The following is a 16,374-nucleotide window of genomic DNA, read 5'->3' as shown; positions in this document are numbered from 1 at the left end:
TTTATATATCAAGTACTCATCCTGTCTTATGATGAATTCATGAAGAAACGAAGATACCAACCAACACCAGCTCTCAATCTTTCTCCGCTTTATTCAAGATTCATATTTATGTTTTTTGGTAAAAAATAAAAATAAAAGCAAATTTTGGCATACAGATACATTCACTTGTCACAGATAAATGTGTTTGCTTGACTGATGTGTCAGTTACACACTTTATCAACACCTTTCTCTAACAGCAGAGATAAACTGTCTGGGAACTTTTTGTTGTTGTTATTTAACTAGAGACATAACTTTTTCCTATACATAAAAAAGAAACTGAAAGAGAGAGAACTTCAAAACATAAACCACCTTAAGGCCCCCAAAAAATAAAATCTTTCCTAGATTGTGTTAGAAAAACAAATTGAGAACAAAAGCAGCTTAACTAGCCTGCAAGAACAACATTTGTCAATAAGCCTCGAGTACTTTGTAGGAGGAGAAAGGTTTGACAAAGTGATAGTCCAGGTTGCCGCAGTGTGGGCACTGCTGGACGTTGCTGTACTCGGAGAAATACTGCATCCCAACTCGAACGTCTACCACCGGCTTCCCGCAGTGCTTACAGTTGAGACGAGCCTGAGGACACACAGGGACGAGAGGGGACGCGGGTCAGTTAACAGGACATTCGAATGAAGATCACCACTGTTTGGTTTCACTGCTCGTCTACAGGACGCATGCAGGATAGAAGTCTGAAAAATGTTTGCCCTCCTGGAAAGACAATGGGCCTCATGCAGCAACATTCTCTAATATTTTCTCGTAATTTTCTGGTAAGAGAAAATATAAGAGAAGTCAACTCCAGATCCACCAAACGCTCTTAACCATCCCAATCTGCTCTTACCAGGTGTGCTCAATGATGAATCCCACTGGATCCTAAGTCACCTATTAGCACAGGTAACGCCCCCTCAACACTATATAAAGGCAGATTTTGTGCCGTGTGCAGAGACTCATGACACATGACCAAGACTGGAGAGATGACACCAAAAAAGGATGTAAGAAGGAACTTCTGCAGTTGTGGTACTGATGTTGGCCCACTAATAAATAAACTTAAAGTAAATGTGATATCAGGGAAATGTATTAAATTATTAAAAGTAAAGGTACTCATGCAAAAAGGTTGAAATACAATTAATAAATGAAAATAATTAAAAGGAAAAGCAACAAGTCCTAATACATGTATTAAATATGAGAAACTGGAAACATTTTTTTTGCCTGGAAAATGACTTACACGACATTAAAAATAATATTTTAAAAATATTTTTTCATTAATTGACTAAATGTTTCAGCTAAACTTAAATATTTTATTAATTTAAGTGGAGTAAAAAGTACAATATTTCCCTCTTAAGTGTAGTGGAGTAGAAGTGGAAAGTGGAATGAGATTAAAATACTCAAGTAAAAGTTTCTCAGATTTGTACCCAAGTGCAGTATTTGAATAAATGCACTTTGTTACATTCCAGCATTGGTCAGCAGAGGGATACACAGTAACTGAAATTACAGTAATTGGGATCAATGCACCAAGTATAGTTATTTCTTTAGCCCTGAAATGTAATGATCCAGTCATTATAATTACCCTAGAAATGTGTCTAGATTTGATTTAATGACATTCATCATTTTTTAAATGTTCCTCATATAGAAAAACTCATTTTTCCTTGTGGACTATGAAAGTGAGATGTTTTTCTCTTATCCAGGTAAGAGTGCTCTTGACCACTTGTAAAATATTCTTTTACCTAGGAGAAAAGAAAAAATAAGAAAATACTGGTGAAATCAGTGGACACTACCAAAATAAGAACAAATCCTGGATACTAGCAAAAATAAGAGAAAATTTGTTTGTATATTGTTTCTTGCATGAGGCCCATTGTAAGTTATTTTTGTGCTCATCAGTGTTCCTACCTGGCAGCAGGGCGAAGCAGCCAGTATATCGTAGGTGTACATGGTGCCCAGTTGGTGCCAGCTCCCGTCCCAGCGTGACTTGCACTTGATGCAGACAATCTTGTGGACGCCCTCTAGACAGTCCACACAGATGGCGTAGAGGTGCATTAACCTGCCTGTAGGAAATAAAGAAATACAATAAGTAATTAAGTCAGTCACTCAATAAAATCAGCTCCTCGCTGCAGCTTTTTGGCTTATTATCATGAAGCCCTTTTCCATACATACAGTCTGACTCAGCACATCTGCATCACAACAGGGCTACCCACTCGAAGGTGTATCTTTGACAGAAAAACGCGCTTGTGCTTGTGAACCACTGGAATATTTTTCTGTCTGCCCCTCTGTTGTTATTGTGGTTAATAACTTTCTTTTACTGTTGACAGGGTTTTTAATTTTCTCTCAGCACTGCAGGAGCAAACGTTGGATGCCCATCTCCATCTTACTTATGATGTCTCTGAGTATAAGCGTAGTTCTGCCAGAGAACACAGAAACAATGCTCCTCTTTTTTCTTTTTTTTCAAAATCATTCACAGTTTCCTAATCCGAGTGGATATTCATATACATTTTTTAAGCATTTGAAGATCCAGTCATTTGCGTTCATTTACGTTTTAGCGTTTGTCATGCAAAAGAGCAAATAAAAGGAAAATGGAATGGTCTTCAAGATTTTTATTTTTTTTTTTGGACATTTTTGCCTTTTTTAGGATAGGTCAACTTCAGCATGACGGGGGAGAGAGAGGAGATGACGTGCAGCAAAGGGCTGCAGGTTGAAAGGTCACAGCCTTAGTACATACGACGTCTGCTCGACCACGTGAGCTACTAGGCGCCCCAAACTTGTCATATTGCCATTTAAGGTGTGTTGATTGATTCACGACGTCAACTCATGCATGAGTTGCATGCAAGAAAATTCCACCATTAAAGTTGCTGGTGTAACCTTTCAGCAGCACAGTGAAAGAAATCAACCATCTGACATCACCGTAATCTGCTTGGAGGCAGCTGGGGGCTCTTGGGGTCAATTTAGAAGATGGTACTACTCGGGCACAACTCAGCACAATTGTGGTATCTCAACTGGTATAGGAAACAAGAATCAACGCAGCACAGTTTGACTCAGCGCAGCCAAAAGTGCTACTGGAAAAGCCCTAATGTTGTAACAAATCTATAGACAAGAGCAGCATGGTGACTGAGCAAATGGACAGTCAGCCAGCTTGTCCACAAATAAAAAATGACTTTAACTGATTACCATGATGGGGTTTCACTTCCTTAGATTATAGCCTGACATGTACCAAAATGAGCCTTTCTCAGCTTTGAACAACTTCTGTGTGAATGCAAAAAAAGCCAAACTTAGAAAATAGCTGCAGGACATTTTATCTAGCCTGTTATTTTTTAATTCTGTGCTACCCAAGCAGAGCTTTAAAGTAGGACTGCATTTAACAAGTATTTTCATCATCAATTTATCATTATGTTCTGGATAATTGTTTAATCTTTTGGTCATTATAATGTCAAAAAATAGTGAAGTATGCCCTATGTAATCTTCCAGAGCCCAAGGCGATAACTTCAAATAATATGTTTTATCCAACTAACAGTCCAAAAATCCACAGTTTATTATCATGTTTGACAAGGGCAAACATCAAATTCTCACATTTAAGAAGGATGAAACCAGCAAATATTTAGGTTGTATTGTGTAAAAATTAGCTGAAATGATTATTAGTTTTCTGTCAATCGACTAATTGACCTTAGTCAAACCTAATTACACTGACGTTATGGAGGGAGCACAATGCATCTCACCATCCAAACCTTACTGTAAACATGAATGCATTCAGAGCCACTGGCCTGTTGTCAAAGAACTTGTCTTGTAAAATATGTCCTTAAAAAGAACAATATGCATACCCATTTTCCCTTAACTCCGCCTTCTCAATTAAAAAAAAGGTCCAAGCTGTTAACTATTGTTGAACAAACACACTGACAAAATCAATTATAATCAAATCTCGCTTTTTAACTGCTCAGTTTGATTCAACCGCTTGTCTTTCACCAACATTTATATTCTGGCTGCTGCACAATAGGATGAAAAGCTGAATAAATAATCCTCTCGTACGGATGCATATCAAGGACCATACATATCAAAGCTTGTGGGGCAGCACATCAAAGAAGCTTCATGCACCCGCCGCGCTAATTCACATTCAAGCTGGACTGTGCTGAAGCCAGCAGCAAACCTTTTGTGTCTATGCACAAAGTATGGACTGGGCTTATTGATGGATTAACCATAATCTGTTTTTATATAAAAGAAAGCTTACACATTTGAAACAGGAAGTGAATATTTAATTGAGCCAAAAAACATATTATTAGTTGTAATTTACTAATGTGCATATTTTTTCCTGAGCACAAGCAATCCTGGGATCAAGAGCTGGATAACATGACTGGCTTCATGTGTTTTTTGGTTTTCAGATTAATTACTGTACCTTTTTTTTAACATTTTATTTTATTTTTTTTATTTTTATTTTGTCTAATTTGTGTTTTTTTGTAATATTTTATCTTTTTTTAAAGCACTCAATCTTTTTTTTTTCCATTTTGTTTTTGCTTCCTGACTCTTGAGCTGCTGTAACGAGTGAATTTTACCTGGTGTTGGATTAATGAAGTATAATCTTGTCTTAACTTATCTCACCTACAGCACAAACTGAACATACTATAAAAAGTATTGACATGCTTTCCATAGTACACAGGTGATAATTTTGGTTTGCTGTGAGGCCATACGGGCTAAATGCTGATGAAAGCATGCTTACGTGCTCATAATAACATTGCTAACATGCTGATGTTAAGCAGGTGTAATGTATACCAAGTCCGTCTTGGTTGTTTACCATGTTACATTAACTGATCATCTCTAAACACAAAGTACCGCAGAGGCGGATATAAAAGTAATTCTTTTAGATATCTGGCCATGAAACAAAGTATTGGACAATTAAAAATTTTGACCTGATGATGTCATTAGATGACAAGCTAAAGAAGTAATCCATTGCTGGAAAGATGTCCTTTTAGTAAAACTGACCTCTCTGTGCAGTTAATAGACAGACATACTTTAAAAGATGGTGACACATGAGCAGAGAAACAGAGAAAGAGTTGTGGCATTCACTTCTGCTCAAGAGGTGGAAAACCTACAACTACCAGAATGCACTGTGCAGTATTGGACCAATAAACTGGTGGGTGATGTAATGCACATTTGTCCATTTTGACAATATAGCAGCTGGCTGGAAACAAAGGATCATAAACTACAGTTAAATAGTGCGCTAAAATGTGTTTTTGACAACAGTTTTAGGCGAAAAATGGGCAACACAGTCACTTAGTTTTACCGTTTGATCTCCGTTTTTTCCGCCTTTGTTTTTTCAATTCAGGAAACACTTTCTGTTCACAAATGTATGATTACAACCAATTAGTGCACTAATATATGTTTCTGAAGAAATTTCAGGCGTGAAATGGGCAATTTAGGTTGGTTTATATTCAATCAGCATCCTAGTTTTACAGTTTGATCTGAGTTTAAGAGAGACAGAGAGAGAGAGAGAGGGCGACGTCTCTATCTTTCTGTATTAAAAAATGTGGAAGTACAATCTGTAGTTCGAATAAAAGCCTTAGAACCAGTGAAAATCAGATTTAAGCTGAGAGATGAGCAGGAAGATCTGGGCACGAGTAGGATGAGGGGAAGCTCATTACACATACTACCCACACTGTTATGACACAAAGCTGGTTGAAAATTGGCAAAGTGGCCCTTTAAGTTTTTGTGTCTCATGCCATGATCTTCAAACTAGGTCTGACCTTGAAGGTGGCAGGGGACGTCGTACTCAATCTCGTCGTGGCGTGAAGGGCTGAGAAACAATGTCCCGTCCACCAAAGGAAACTGTTCAAACACGGGCAGCGCTCTGTGGCACAGCGCACAGTTGACCACGTTTCTCTGACTCGCACTGAGGGCTGACAGGATGAACCTACAGAGCAACATGGACACAAACATTATTAAGTACCTCGGCACTGAATTGTGTATTAGATGCTTCCTTTTTTTAATGTATATATGTATTACATGTACAAACCCCAATTCCAATGAAGTTAGGATGTTGTGTAAAACGTAAATAAAAACAAAATACAGTGATTTGCAAATCCTTTTCAACCTATATTCAGTTGAGTACACTACAAAGACAAGATATTTAATGTTAAAACTGATCAACTTTATTGCTTTTTTTTTGCAAATATTCACTCATTTTTAATTTGATGCCTGCAACACGTTCCAAAAAATCTGAGACAGAGGCATGTTTACCACTGTGTTACATCACCTTTCCTTTTAACAACACTCAATAAACACAAATTGTTGAAGCTTTGTAGGTGGAATTCATTCCCATTCTTGCTTGATGTACGACTTCAGTTGCTCAACAGTCTGAGGTCTCCGTTGTTGTATTTTGCGCTTCATAAAGCACAACACATTTTCAGTTGGAGTCAGGTCTGGACTGCAGGCAGGTCAGTCTAGTACACGCACTCTTTTATTACAAAGCCACGCTGTTATAACCATCCAACCAACGTCTTTTTCCGGGACGTCCTTGCTTATTTCAGCAAGACAATGCCAAGCCACATTCTGCACATGTTACAACAGCGTGGCTTCAGAGTAAAAGAGTGCGGGTACTAGACTGACCTGCCTGCAGTCCAGACCTGTCTCCCATTGAAAATGTGGTGCACATTATGGGCGCATTATGAAGACAACGGAGACCTCAGTCTGTTGAGCAAGCAAGAATGGGAAAGAATTCCACCTACAAAGCTTCAACAATTAGCGTCCTCAGTTCCCAAACGCTTATTGACTGTTGTTAAAAGAAAAGGTGATGTAACACTGTGGTAAACATGCCCCTGTCCCAGCTTTTTTGTTTTACACAATGTCCAAACTTCATTGGAATTGGGGTTTGCATATGTAAATATGTATTGCATGATTGTTTTTATAGAAAAGCCAAGTTATGCTAAATCTAAAGAATTAACCTTGTGAGTAACTTTTCTGGCTGATACTAGTGATAAAGGTCACTGATGCAAATACAGTCTAATTCACACCCTACATGCATGCATAAATATGTGTAATATGTAAAAATCCTTTATTAATACTTGGATGACCTATGTGTTTTGACTTAAACCGCCTTTGATACCTAATGAAGACTGTTTGAGTTTAATTGCGTTGGTCATCCGTGTGTTCATTAACGCTAGCTCTGCCAAAGCGACTCAAGCAGCAGCCACATCTATAAATTTATAATGTCGAAACTGACTTTCAAAATATGAAAATTAAAGCTACTCTGTCACTCAAATCAGTTTAACACAGCAGTTGTTGATTTAACTTAATATCTTAATATCTATAATATCTTAATATCTCTGTCAAAATTGCCCAAATTCAGTTAAACTAAAGGGACAGTTCACCCCAAAGTCAACAATACCTATTCCCCCTCTTACCTGTAGTGCTGTTTATCAGTCTAGATTGTTTTGGTGTGAGTTGCTGGGTGTTGGAGATATCAGCGTAAAGATGTCTACTTCTCCCCAGTATGATGGAACAAGATGGCACTCAGCTTGTGGTACTCAAAGTGCCAGAAAAATACCTTTGAAAAACTCAACAGCAGCGTCTCTTTCCAGAAATTGTGATGCAGTTACTGAAGATAATGCACAGACCTTGCTGTGAGCAGTTTCATCCCTATTTTCTCTCTACCAAACTACACCGTATCACATATCAGTATCACTGCGCAAAACGAAGCGTGCATCTACTGCTGCTAATTGACCAAGCACCGCTGAGGTAGCTAATATTACAGCTTAGCCGAGAGGGACGCCAACAACGTTTACATCTCATGATGTCACGAGCACAACAGTGTCCTCCATGTGTCGACAACAGCTTTGTTCTGCACAGTGATGCGGTTGGTGGGCGCACTTTGTGAAGAAGAAAATAGTTTCTTCATATGAAACGGCTCGCAACAAGTTCTGTGGATTATTTTGAGAGATTGGACCACGATTTCTGCAAAGAGACTAGCACTTTGAGCAACACAAGCCGTGTACCATCTACTTCCATTATGCTGGAGAGAAGACGGACATCTCTGCAGCCGATATCTCCAGCACTCGGCAACTCACACCAAAACAATCTAGACTGATAAATAGCACTAGAGTTGAGAGGTAAAATATGTAATTTTGACTTTGGGGTGAACTGCCACTTTAACTCATATATTACAACCAGAGGGGAATCGTGTTTCACAGCGTACCTGCGCAGCTCTTCTCCCTGGCCTGCCTGGGCATCGTCCTCCATGCGGACATGATAGGTGTTGAGTTTATGTCGAGGGATGTGGGTGAGGAGCTCTGAGAGGTCCAGCCTCCTCAGGAACTGCACTGGGTGAGAGTGGGTGCCGTCACCAACACTGCCGGAGGTGAGCCGGTGGTGGAGTGGGAGGGCGAAGGACAGCGGCAGGGGAATTACAGATGCAGGGTCAAGGTGAGCTCCACTGCCGGAGGCTCCCATCGAGCAGCCGCCGCCCCGACTGAGAGCTCCCCCGACCAGCAGGTGTTTCCTCTGCGGGTCCATGTGGACGGCTGATTTGAGGAACTCTCCCAGCTGACGGGAACCTCGCAACCCTGCTCCTCCTGATCCCGCTCCGAGGACAGCAGTAGGGGAGAAAGGGAAACCAGCTGGGGGAGACTGTCCCGGGGAGTCACATGGAGACTTCTGAGGAGGCCCCAGAGAAAAGGGTCCTCCTGCAGGGAGTCCTCCTGCTGCTGATGCTGCTGCTCCTCTCTCAGTTGAGTTCTGACGGTCCACTGATTGTCTCCGAGGTAATTCCTGACTCGAGGCTCTGTGAGGTTGTTTCCCTCCTCCTGCTGCTCCTGGCTGCTTGCTTCTCTTAGGCTCCTCAAAAAGCCCATCCCCGGACCCTGCAGCCCCTCCACTGGACCCGTTCCGGCCCGTGCTCCTCTCAGACGGCTTCTTCTTGCGCTCATCTTGCATACGTTTCACCTGATACCAGTCGGTGTCTTTCTTCAGGTGGCCCTGGCCACAGCGGCAGGAGCAGAACCTGAAAGCCAGGTCATAGCCCTTCTTGGTCCACATGTTCTGCCGGCACTGCTTCTCGTTCCAGGACCTCGCACGGCCGATGCAGTTGAACTGGACGAGGATGGAGCTCTCCCACTCATAGAAACACTGCAGGTGCATCCAGTTGCCGTAAGGGCAGAGCTCGTTGTTGCAGAGAACGCGCTGGTAGTCGTCTTTCTCCAGGTCGATGGGACGAGCCAAGCTGCAGCCGAGAGGGGTCGCACATTGGACCTCTGCGAGTAAAGACAGGAGGAGAGGGGATTATTATACTCTGTTCTTACTACAGTAACCCACAAAAGCCAGATTTAACTACTTCACAATATTTTACTGAGTCTAGGGCTGCATTATCCATTAATCAGTCAATTACTTTTTTGATTAGTCACTTAATCATTTGTTAATAAAAAGTCAGAATGTAAGTAAAAAGGAAAAACATTAGGAACTTAAAATTGCTGAAATTTTTTCAGAGCAACGATCCAAAACCTAATGATATTTAATTTAGGGCTGCAACTAATGATTACTGTCATTATACATTAATTTACATATTACTTTTTCCATTCATCGATTACATGCTTGGCCTATCATGCATCTAAAAAAAAGATAAAATGTCAAATGTCAACCTTTTTTTTCAGTTCTGTATTGCACTTTTTAGATTTTGTTTATTTCATTTTGTATCTCACATATGATTTTTTCAAATCCGGTCATAATCTTTCTCTGCTTATTATTTTCTCGATTAATCAACATCTTTGGTCTATCAAATATCTACAAACAGATCTTAAAAATGGCATAACACCACCTTTTCTAAACCTATAAAATGGACAACATTGCTATTTCAGTCTAACCTATTTTATTTTGTGTATAACAAATGACTTTTTGTGAAATCTATTTATTTATGTACCATTTTTTTGTGTTTAGTCTGTGATAGTGTTACCATTAAAGCCGTCCCTCCACCATAAGTTACATCATATAAACAACACAGAATGAGGTGAAAAACATTAAGAGTGATTTCAGTGTCCTCCCTGCCTCATCACCATTGATTTATGAAATTCAACTAGGCCATCCAAGCCTGTGAGCGGCTCTATTCAAGCTCTGCCAACTGTCAAGTCTGGATGTGAATCAAGTAAATGTGGGCACACAGTCTCTACAAGAAGTGGCTCATGATAATACACTGTGGGTGTGTGTGGGGGGATAGTTTCCTCCTTCCTTTTCCGGTACAGTCAGTTTCAGCACGCTTTTTTTCTCTCCCTCTTAAGTCACTACACAGAGGAGAAAAATATGCATTTTTAACTCTGTGCATAATTTTAGTGGATAAAACAGATAAAGAGCAACACTGAGTTCAGCTTGAATTCATCTCGCTTACAGACAGATATCCAGGATTAAACAAAAGTGCAATAAAGATAGTTCACAATAAACTTTTTAAAAGAAAATAGACATACATTTTATTTAGGACTACATCTACAGATTTATCAGTTCATTATTTACTTTAATAATAGTATGAGTAATAATGTTTAATAATTGTGATTTCAATATCAATCAAAATAATCATGATTATCATTTTTGCCATAATCGAGCAGCCCTAACTACGAGATGACATAATGACGCAATACTCCCATCATGAACAGGCAGAGTAAAACGGGCTATAGACTGGTGAAGTAATGAGTCTTAAGAGAAGGAAGTCCGTTAGCCTTTTAGCACTTACAGTTCCCTTGTCTTTAAGTCTACGGGTTTTTTGTATGGGTTTTCGCTAAAACGGCCTAAAATAGGTCTGTAGTTAACACAGGCTAAAGGCATTTAGACATTTTGTTCTGCAGCATATAATACCTCTGCTTAAACACAATTTTTGAACTTTAAAGGCGGGTGCTAACATATGGTTAAATGGGAATACAGTGTTTGTCGGGGACATTAGACATTATCACACCGGACAACGAAACTCATTAAATCTGCATGTCCATCTTTACAGACTCGCCCTCGAACTTGTAGATTTATCTGTTAATAATATTTTTTGATCGCATTTTAATATTTTTTTACAGTGTGTGTAGTGGTGACGTTTAATGCGTGTGACCATGATGTAGTTCGTGTATCGCCTTACAATAGCTTTTTTCTTCTGGCAATTTAATTTACGCTTCAAAACACACAAAAGCGGTGTTCATCTGTGAAGATTATCACGCTGAACAAAATGTGTAAGTCTCATAAACTTGTGGTCGTCACAGAGCTTATTTTTGGCAATAACCGAAAATCCAACACCGTAAAAACACTTAAACTCGATCGAAACATATTCTAACAGATAAATCTACAAGTTCGAGTGTGACCCTGTAAAGCTGTAAAGGTGGACAAGTGGGTTTAATGAGTTTCTGTGTCCGTGTGATGAAGTGTGACATCCTCGATAAACACTGTAGTCCCATTTAGCCGTTTGTTAGCAACCACCTTTTTTAAGTAAAATTTTAAAAGTTCAAAAACTGGGTTTAAGTGAACGTATTTTATGTTGCAGAACAAAACATCTCAATATCTTTACCCTGTGTTAACCACAGACATTATTTAAGGCATTTTTCCGAAAACCCATTCAAAAAACGCATAGACTTGTAGAGGAGGGAACCAGGAGTACTAAGAGGCTAACGGACTTCCGTGTTTTCGGAGTCATTACTTCGTCACTCTACAGAGTGATAATCTTCACAGATGAACACCACTTTTCTGTGTTTTGAAGCGGAAATTAAATCGCCAGAAGAAAAAAGCTATTGTTGGGCTATACACAAACTACATTGCGGCCACACATACTAAACCTCACCACTACAAACACTGTAAAAACATGTTAAAACACTATCGAAAAATATTATAAAAGATAAATCTACAAGTTCGAGTGCGACTCTGTAAAGCTGTAAAGGCAGACAAGTGGGTTTAATGAGTTTCTTTGTCCTCTGTGATGACGTCTAACGTCCCTGACAAACACTGTAGTCCCATTTAGGCACTTGTTAGTGACTGCCTTTTTTAAGACGAGTAAAACCTTAAAAAGACAAAAAACAGATTTAAGCGGCCGTATTTTATGTTGCAGAACAATATGTCTAAATATCATTAGCCTGTGTTAACCACAGACCATATTTAAGGCATATTACTGAAAACATTCAAAAACCCCGTTGACTTTTGGACGAGGGAAATGGTAGTGCTAAGAGGCTAACGGACTTCCGCGTTTTAGGACTCATTACTTCACCACTCTATAGACTACAATGACCTAATATCAGGTGGAAAAAGTGGGACTGATTATCCTGGGCCCTGATGGGAGAGGGGGGCATGAAAAGCCTGGAACTAAAAGTTTGGTTTTGTTTTCTTTTTTGAAGTAATTAGTGCCATACCTACATTAAAATTGGCTTAATAAATTGATTGCAAGACTGAACTTTGTATTTGAAAAAAAAACCCAAACAAACAGTATAAGGCCTCTCATGCCCCACTCACCCCTTAAAGGTGCAAAAATGGTTTAGTCCGCCCAGCACTAGGATTTGTCTTTTGAGGTAGCTTAAGCTGAGTGAGAAACTGCTTATGCTGATGGTGCACCAATGTACACTGTTATGTGTACATTGGGAAATTGGGGTTACGAAAAAGAAAAGAAAGAAAGAAAACTGACCTTGTTAAAAAAAAATAAAATAAAAAATGCAAAAGGTTCATGAGAGAGACATAGTTTAAGACAGGAGGGGCTGGGGGCTACAGTGACTTTATGCATAGGCCCCAGAATTATGTGCTACACCCCCAATAATCTATTTGTTTAAACATAACTACATTGGAATATTAACTAAAATAACTAAAAAATACACTTATCTGTATTCATACAACATGTTTACCTTTCTGGATCTAAAACGTGTATAATAAATCCATATTGGAAGTTTTAAAATAATGTAATGATGTGACTCAAAACATACTGCACAACTATTATCTAAAGTGCAATCACCCCTATGTTCTGAGGTGCTGTTTTTCTCCAAATCCAGGTCTGTTTCAAACCAAATTTGAGCCACATTTTAAAGTAACTTTTCTAGCTGTTGTAAGTCTAGAGTTGAACTTGAGTGCGCAGACAAGCGGCGAGGTGTCAGTATTACCCTTGAGGAAGGCCACAACCAAAAACTGTGGACAAGGTGCGCTTCAGGAAAAGACAGCTGAGGCCTGCTTAGTAGCCTACACACCAAATATAGTAGCCATCGATCATAATCGTGGGTGTAATGGCATTCAGAAAAGTGTGCATTGTGTCATTAAGACTCACTGAGGCTGCATTTGTCAACAAGGAGCACTGTTTCAAATGTGGCAATCCTTTCTCCCCAGAGGAGCTCGACGCGCCAAAGTCCATTCACAAATCCGACGATTTAAAGATATCTGTCTCATCGGGGACAACTCAAACGCGTTGAAAGAAGACTATACATTGATTACGAAATACAACAAGCGCTCTCCAATTCAGCTAGCATTTCACGCACCAACCAACACTCGTCTCTACAGTATTCCAACTTGTTTGCCTGCTTTTCCCACAATGTTCCTGCACCAAAACAAACCCCAGTGGCCCTTAAATATCAGTGAAAACAGCCCCACAAATAAAAGATATCAATGCAGATGAGTGCTGGTTCGCATCAACGACCAAACAAAATCCATACATGCAAGGCCTCAAGTCGTGATCAACCAATGTAGCCCATATGCGCCGATGATCAAATAACCATGAAACTGATGCATTTTTAAATTGAAGTTTGGCACGGTGGTTTCTCCAGAGTGGAAACAAGTGAAAGGGGGAGGGGGGTGGGTGGGGGGGGGCATTTGCAACGTCGCAGTGCATGCATGTCACAGACGCGCAGACAAGACAGAGCAGAGCTTCCTCCTGGCAGGAAGGCAGCATCACTAAACTTCTACATCTGTGTCCGTTTCCTCTCTTACCACTTGAGCGCTCGTGCCTGGGTGCAGCAGCAGCCGCGGCCGCGCCTCCTGTTGCGGCCGCACAGGCTCCATTTTCCTGCTCATCTCCGCTACTGTTGGTGCGTTTGCTTTTCTTTCCCTTGTTGTTCTTCTGGTTGGGCATTGTACAGGATTCGTATGTCGGTGTTATTTTCGACCTCTATCAACGGCTGCTGTCAACGCCGTCTGACATTTCTGTGGACTCCATTTCAGCAGTGGTGCCCTTTCTCTTTTTTTTTCCTGCAGGGATTTTCCTTTGTGTTGTTGTTTTTGGTGTCCTCGTGCACGACGGGCAGGGTTTTGTGCAGCTCTGACAGCAGCAGTTTTTAAGAATAAGCTGGTATAACCTTTAACAACGAAGGCGTGTCCGTCTCTTGTTTTGATTCCTGCTCTGCTGTTTTCTTCCACCCCCTGACGTCACAGGGGCCCCGCCCCCCTCATTGGCTGTCAACGATTGATGCTGCGTTCAAGGCCTGTGGGAAAGCTCCGACTTTACAGCTTTAGATCCTTTACTAACTTAAAGGTTCTATGTGTAGGATTAAGGAGCATCAAGTAGTAGAAATGGTGTAAAATATTTATAAATATATTTTGAATTAGTTTATAATCACCTGAAAATAAGAATTTCTAAGGTTTTTTAATGAGCCGTTTTTCTGTATACGCAGTAATTCCTTTTCCACAGATTCTGCCATGTTGTTACTACAGTAGCCCAGAATGGGCCAACTAAACACTGGTTCAAAAAAGGGCCCTTTGCATTTTTGGGTAGGTCACTGAAGTTCCCCTACAAACTTGGCATCGTAGACTGTAAAGATTGATGGTGCGCCCCCACTTACCCCTGCTATAATTAAGTGAAGCTAAAATATCCGGGATAAGTGCGCTACCATCTTGTGCTGGTGACGAGCACAGTAGCAATATCCGCAGTCAGGGAGTTCCTACCAAAACACCTGTGCAGCCAATCGCAAGCAGCCCAATTGAATATGAGTGCACAGATTGGCTGTCGCTGCTGTCAATCATGGCGGAAAATCCCCTTTTTGAATAATATGATAACTAATTAAAACTGAACTTATCATAAAAACACACACTTGAACAAACATCAGGGTGATGAGAACTATCTCCAATGTCAGAAACCATCTTCCTGAAATATGTATTTGCCGTGTGCTTTTAGTTTTTAGTTTGGCCTATGTCCCATTCACTAACATGGAGGGGCGGGCTTTATGACCTATATTGAAGTCAGACACTAGGGGGCGATCAAGCTTGACACTTTAGGGGAACTGTCATGTTGTTCATCTTTATAAACAGTCTATGGATTCTGTCATGGTGTCAGTACAGTAGCCCAGAATGGACAAACTAACTACACAGAAATAATTAATATTATTAAAGTATGATTAGGCAGTTTTAGGCCGTGTCCTCATTTAGGATCCCCATTGTTTGTTTGAATTAATATAGAGATGTAAAATAATAATAAGAATAATAATATACAGTATTAGATAATTTAATACAGTATAATATAGTTATTTTGGAATGTAAGACATAGGTGGAATATAGTGATATAGTATAACATAATAGTGCAGTAATTTATTATCAAATATATTGTATAATGTGAGTATAGTACAAGTAATAAATGTAATATGTTAGAAAATGTATGAATCAGTCTAACAAGCATTACAATCTGAAGGAAAGTTACAGAAGTACTATCAGCAAAACCACTGGTGGAAGGATTGCTGTGATTTTTAGCATAAAAAAAGCAATATGACAGTGTAAAGAAAAACAACAACACCAATAAACAAACAGTCAGTAAAAGTTTTCTATTCAAAATGTAACTTTCAATGATTGTGATTGTAACATGGTTCCTGGCGATGTTATTTTGTTGCTGTGGTACATCTAAATGTACCTAATAAAACTTAATTACAATAAATATAACTTAAAGCCGGTGTGTCAGATATTCCCACAGTACCTGAATGTAGCAGCAGACTCAGCCCTGAGACAGAGGAAGTCAATGAATAGCAGCAAGAGGTATCACATACCTGTGGTGAGGCATCACTGTCTTATTTAGACAGCATATATTTAATCAGACTGGGTGGTGATATTACAAAAATATCTTTATGAGGTGCAGCCAAACTAAAGCGGGTTTATAAATTAAAGCACCTGTGTAACAGTCAATGATGTTTAAATTTAATTATATATTTCAGCACCAGAGTTAGTAAGATGTATAACAAGTCAAAAGAAAATATTTTTACCAAAGGAGATTGGATTGCCATACTCTATTCAAAAATCTTACAATTTAAAGGTTTCTGGCTTATTCGTTCGCTGCTAAAACCTGTGTAAACACAACTAAGGACAATTTATCAATAACAACTGTTCTCCAATTCAGCTAACATCCATCACACCAAGCAACACCTGTTTCGTAAATATTTTAACTTGTTTGCTTGCTGATACCACAGTCTTCTT

General features: G+C 39.6%; 1 protein-coding gene across 1 annotated transcript; it reads right to left on the bottom strand.

Moving 5' to 3' along the window:
- Nucleotides 1-73: 73 nt before the first annotated feature.
- heca (hdc homolog, cell cycle regulator) lies at nt 74-14,373 on the bottom strand. Its single transcript, XM_042503745.1, has 5 exons — nt 13,912-14,373; nt 8,198-9,251; nt 5,751-5,917; nt 1,918-2,072; nt 74-609 (listed from the first exon to the last, which is right to left on the bottom strand). Exons 1-5 carry the CDS (start codon nt 14,051-14,053, stop codon nt 445-447), a joined length of 1,683 nt encoding a protein of 560 aa, XP_042359679.1. The 5' UTR covers nt 14,054-14,373; the 3' UTR covers nt 74-444.
- Between the last annotated feature and the right edge of the window lie 2,001 nt (nt 14,374-16,374).

The sequence above is a fragment of the Plectropomus leopardus genome, chromosome 16, assembly GCF_008729295.1.
Source record: "Plectropomus leopardus isolate mb chromosome 16, YSFRI_Pleo_2.0, whole genome shotgun sequence".
NCBI classification, from domain to species: domain Eukaryota; kingdom Metazoa; phylum Chordata; class Actinopteri; order Perciformes; family Serranidae; genus Plectropomus; species Plectropomus leopardus.
The sequence above is the reverse complement of the archived record's forward strand: the minus strand, read 5'-3'. Positions and strand labels throughout refer to the sequence as shown.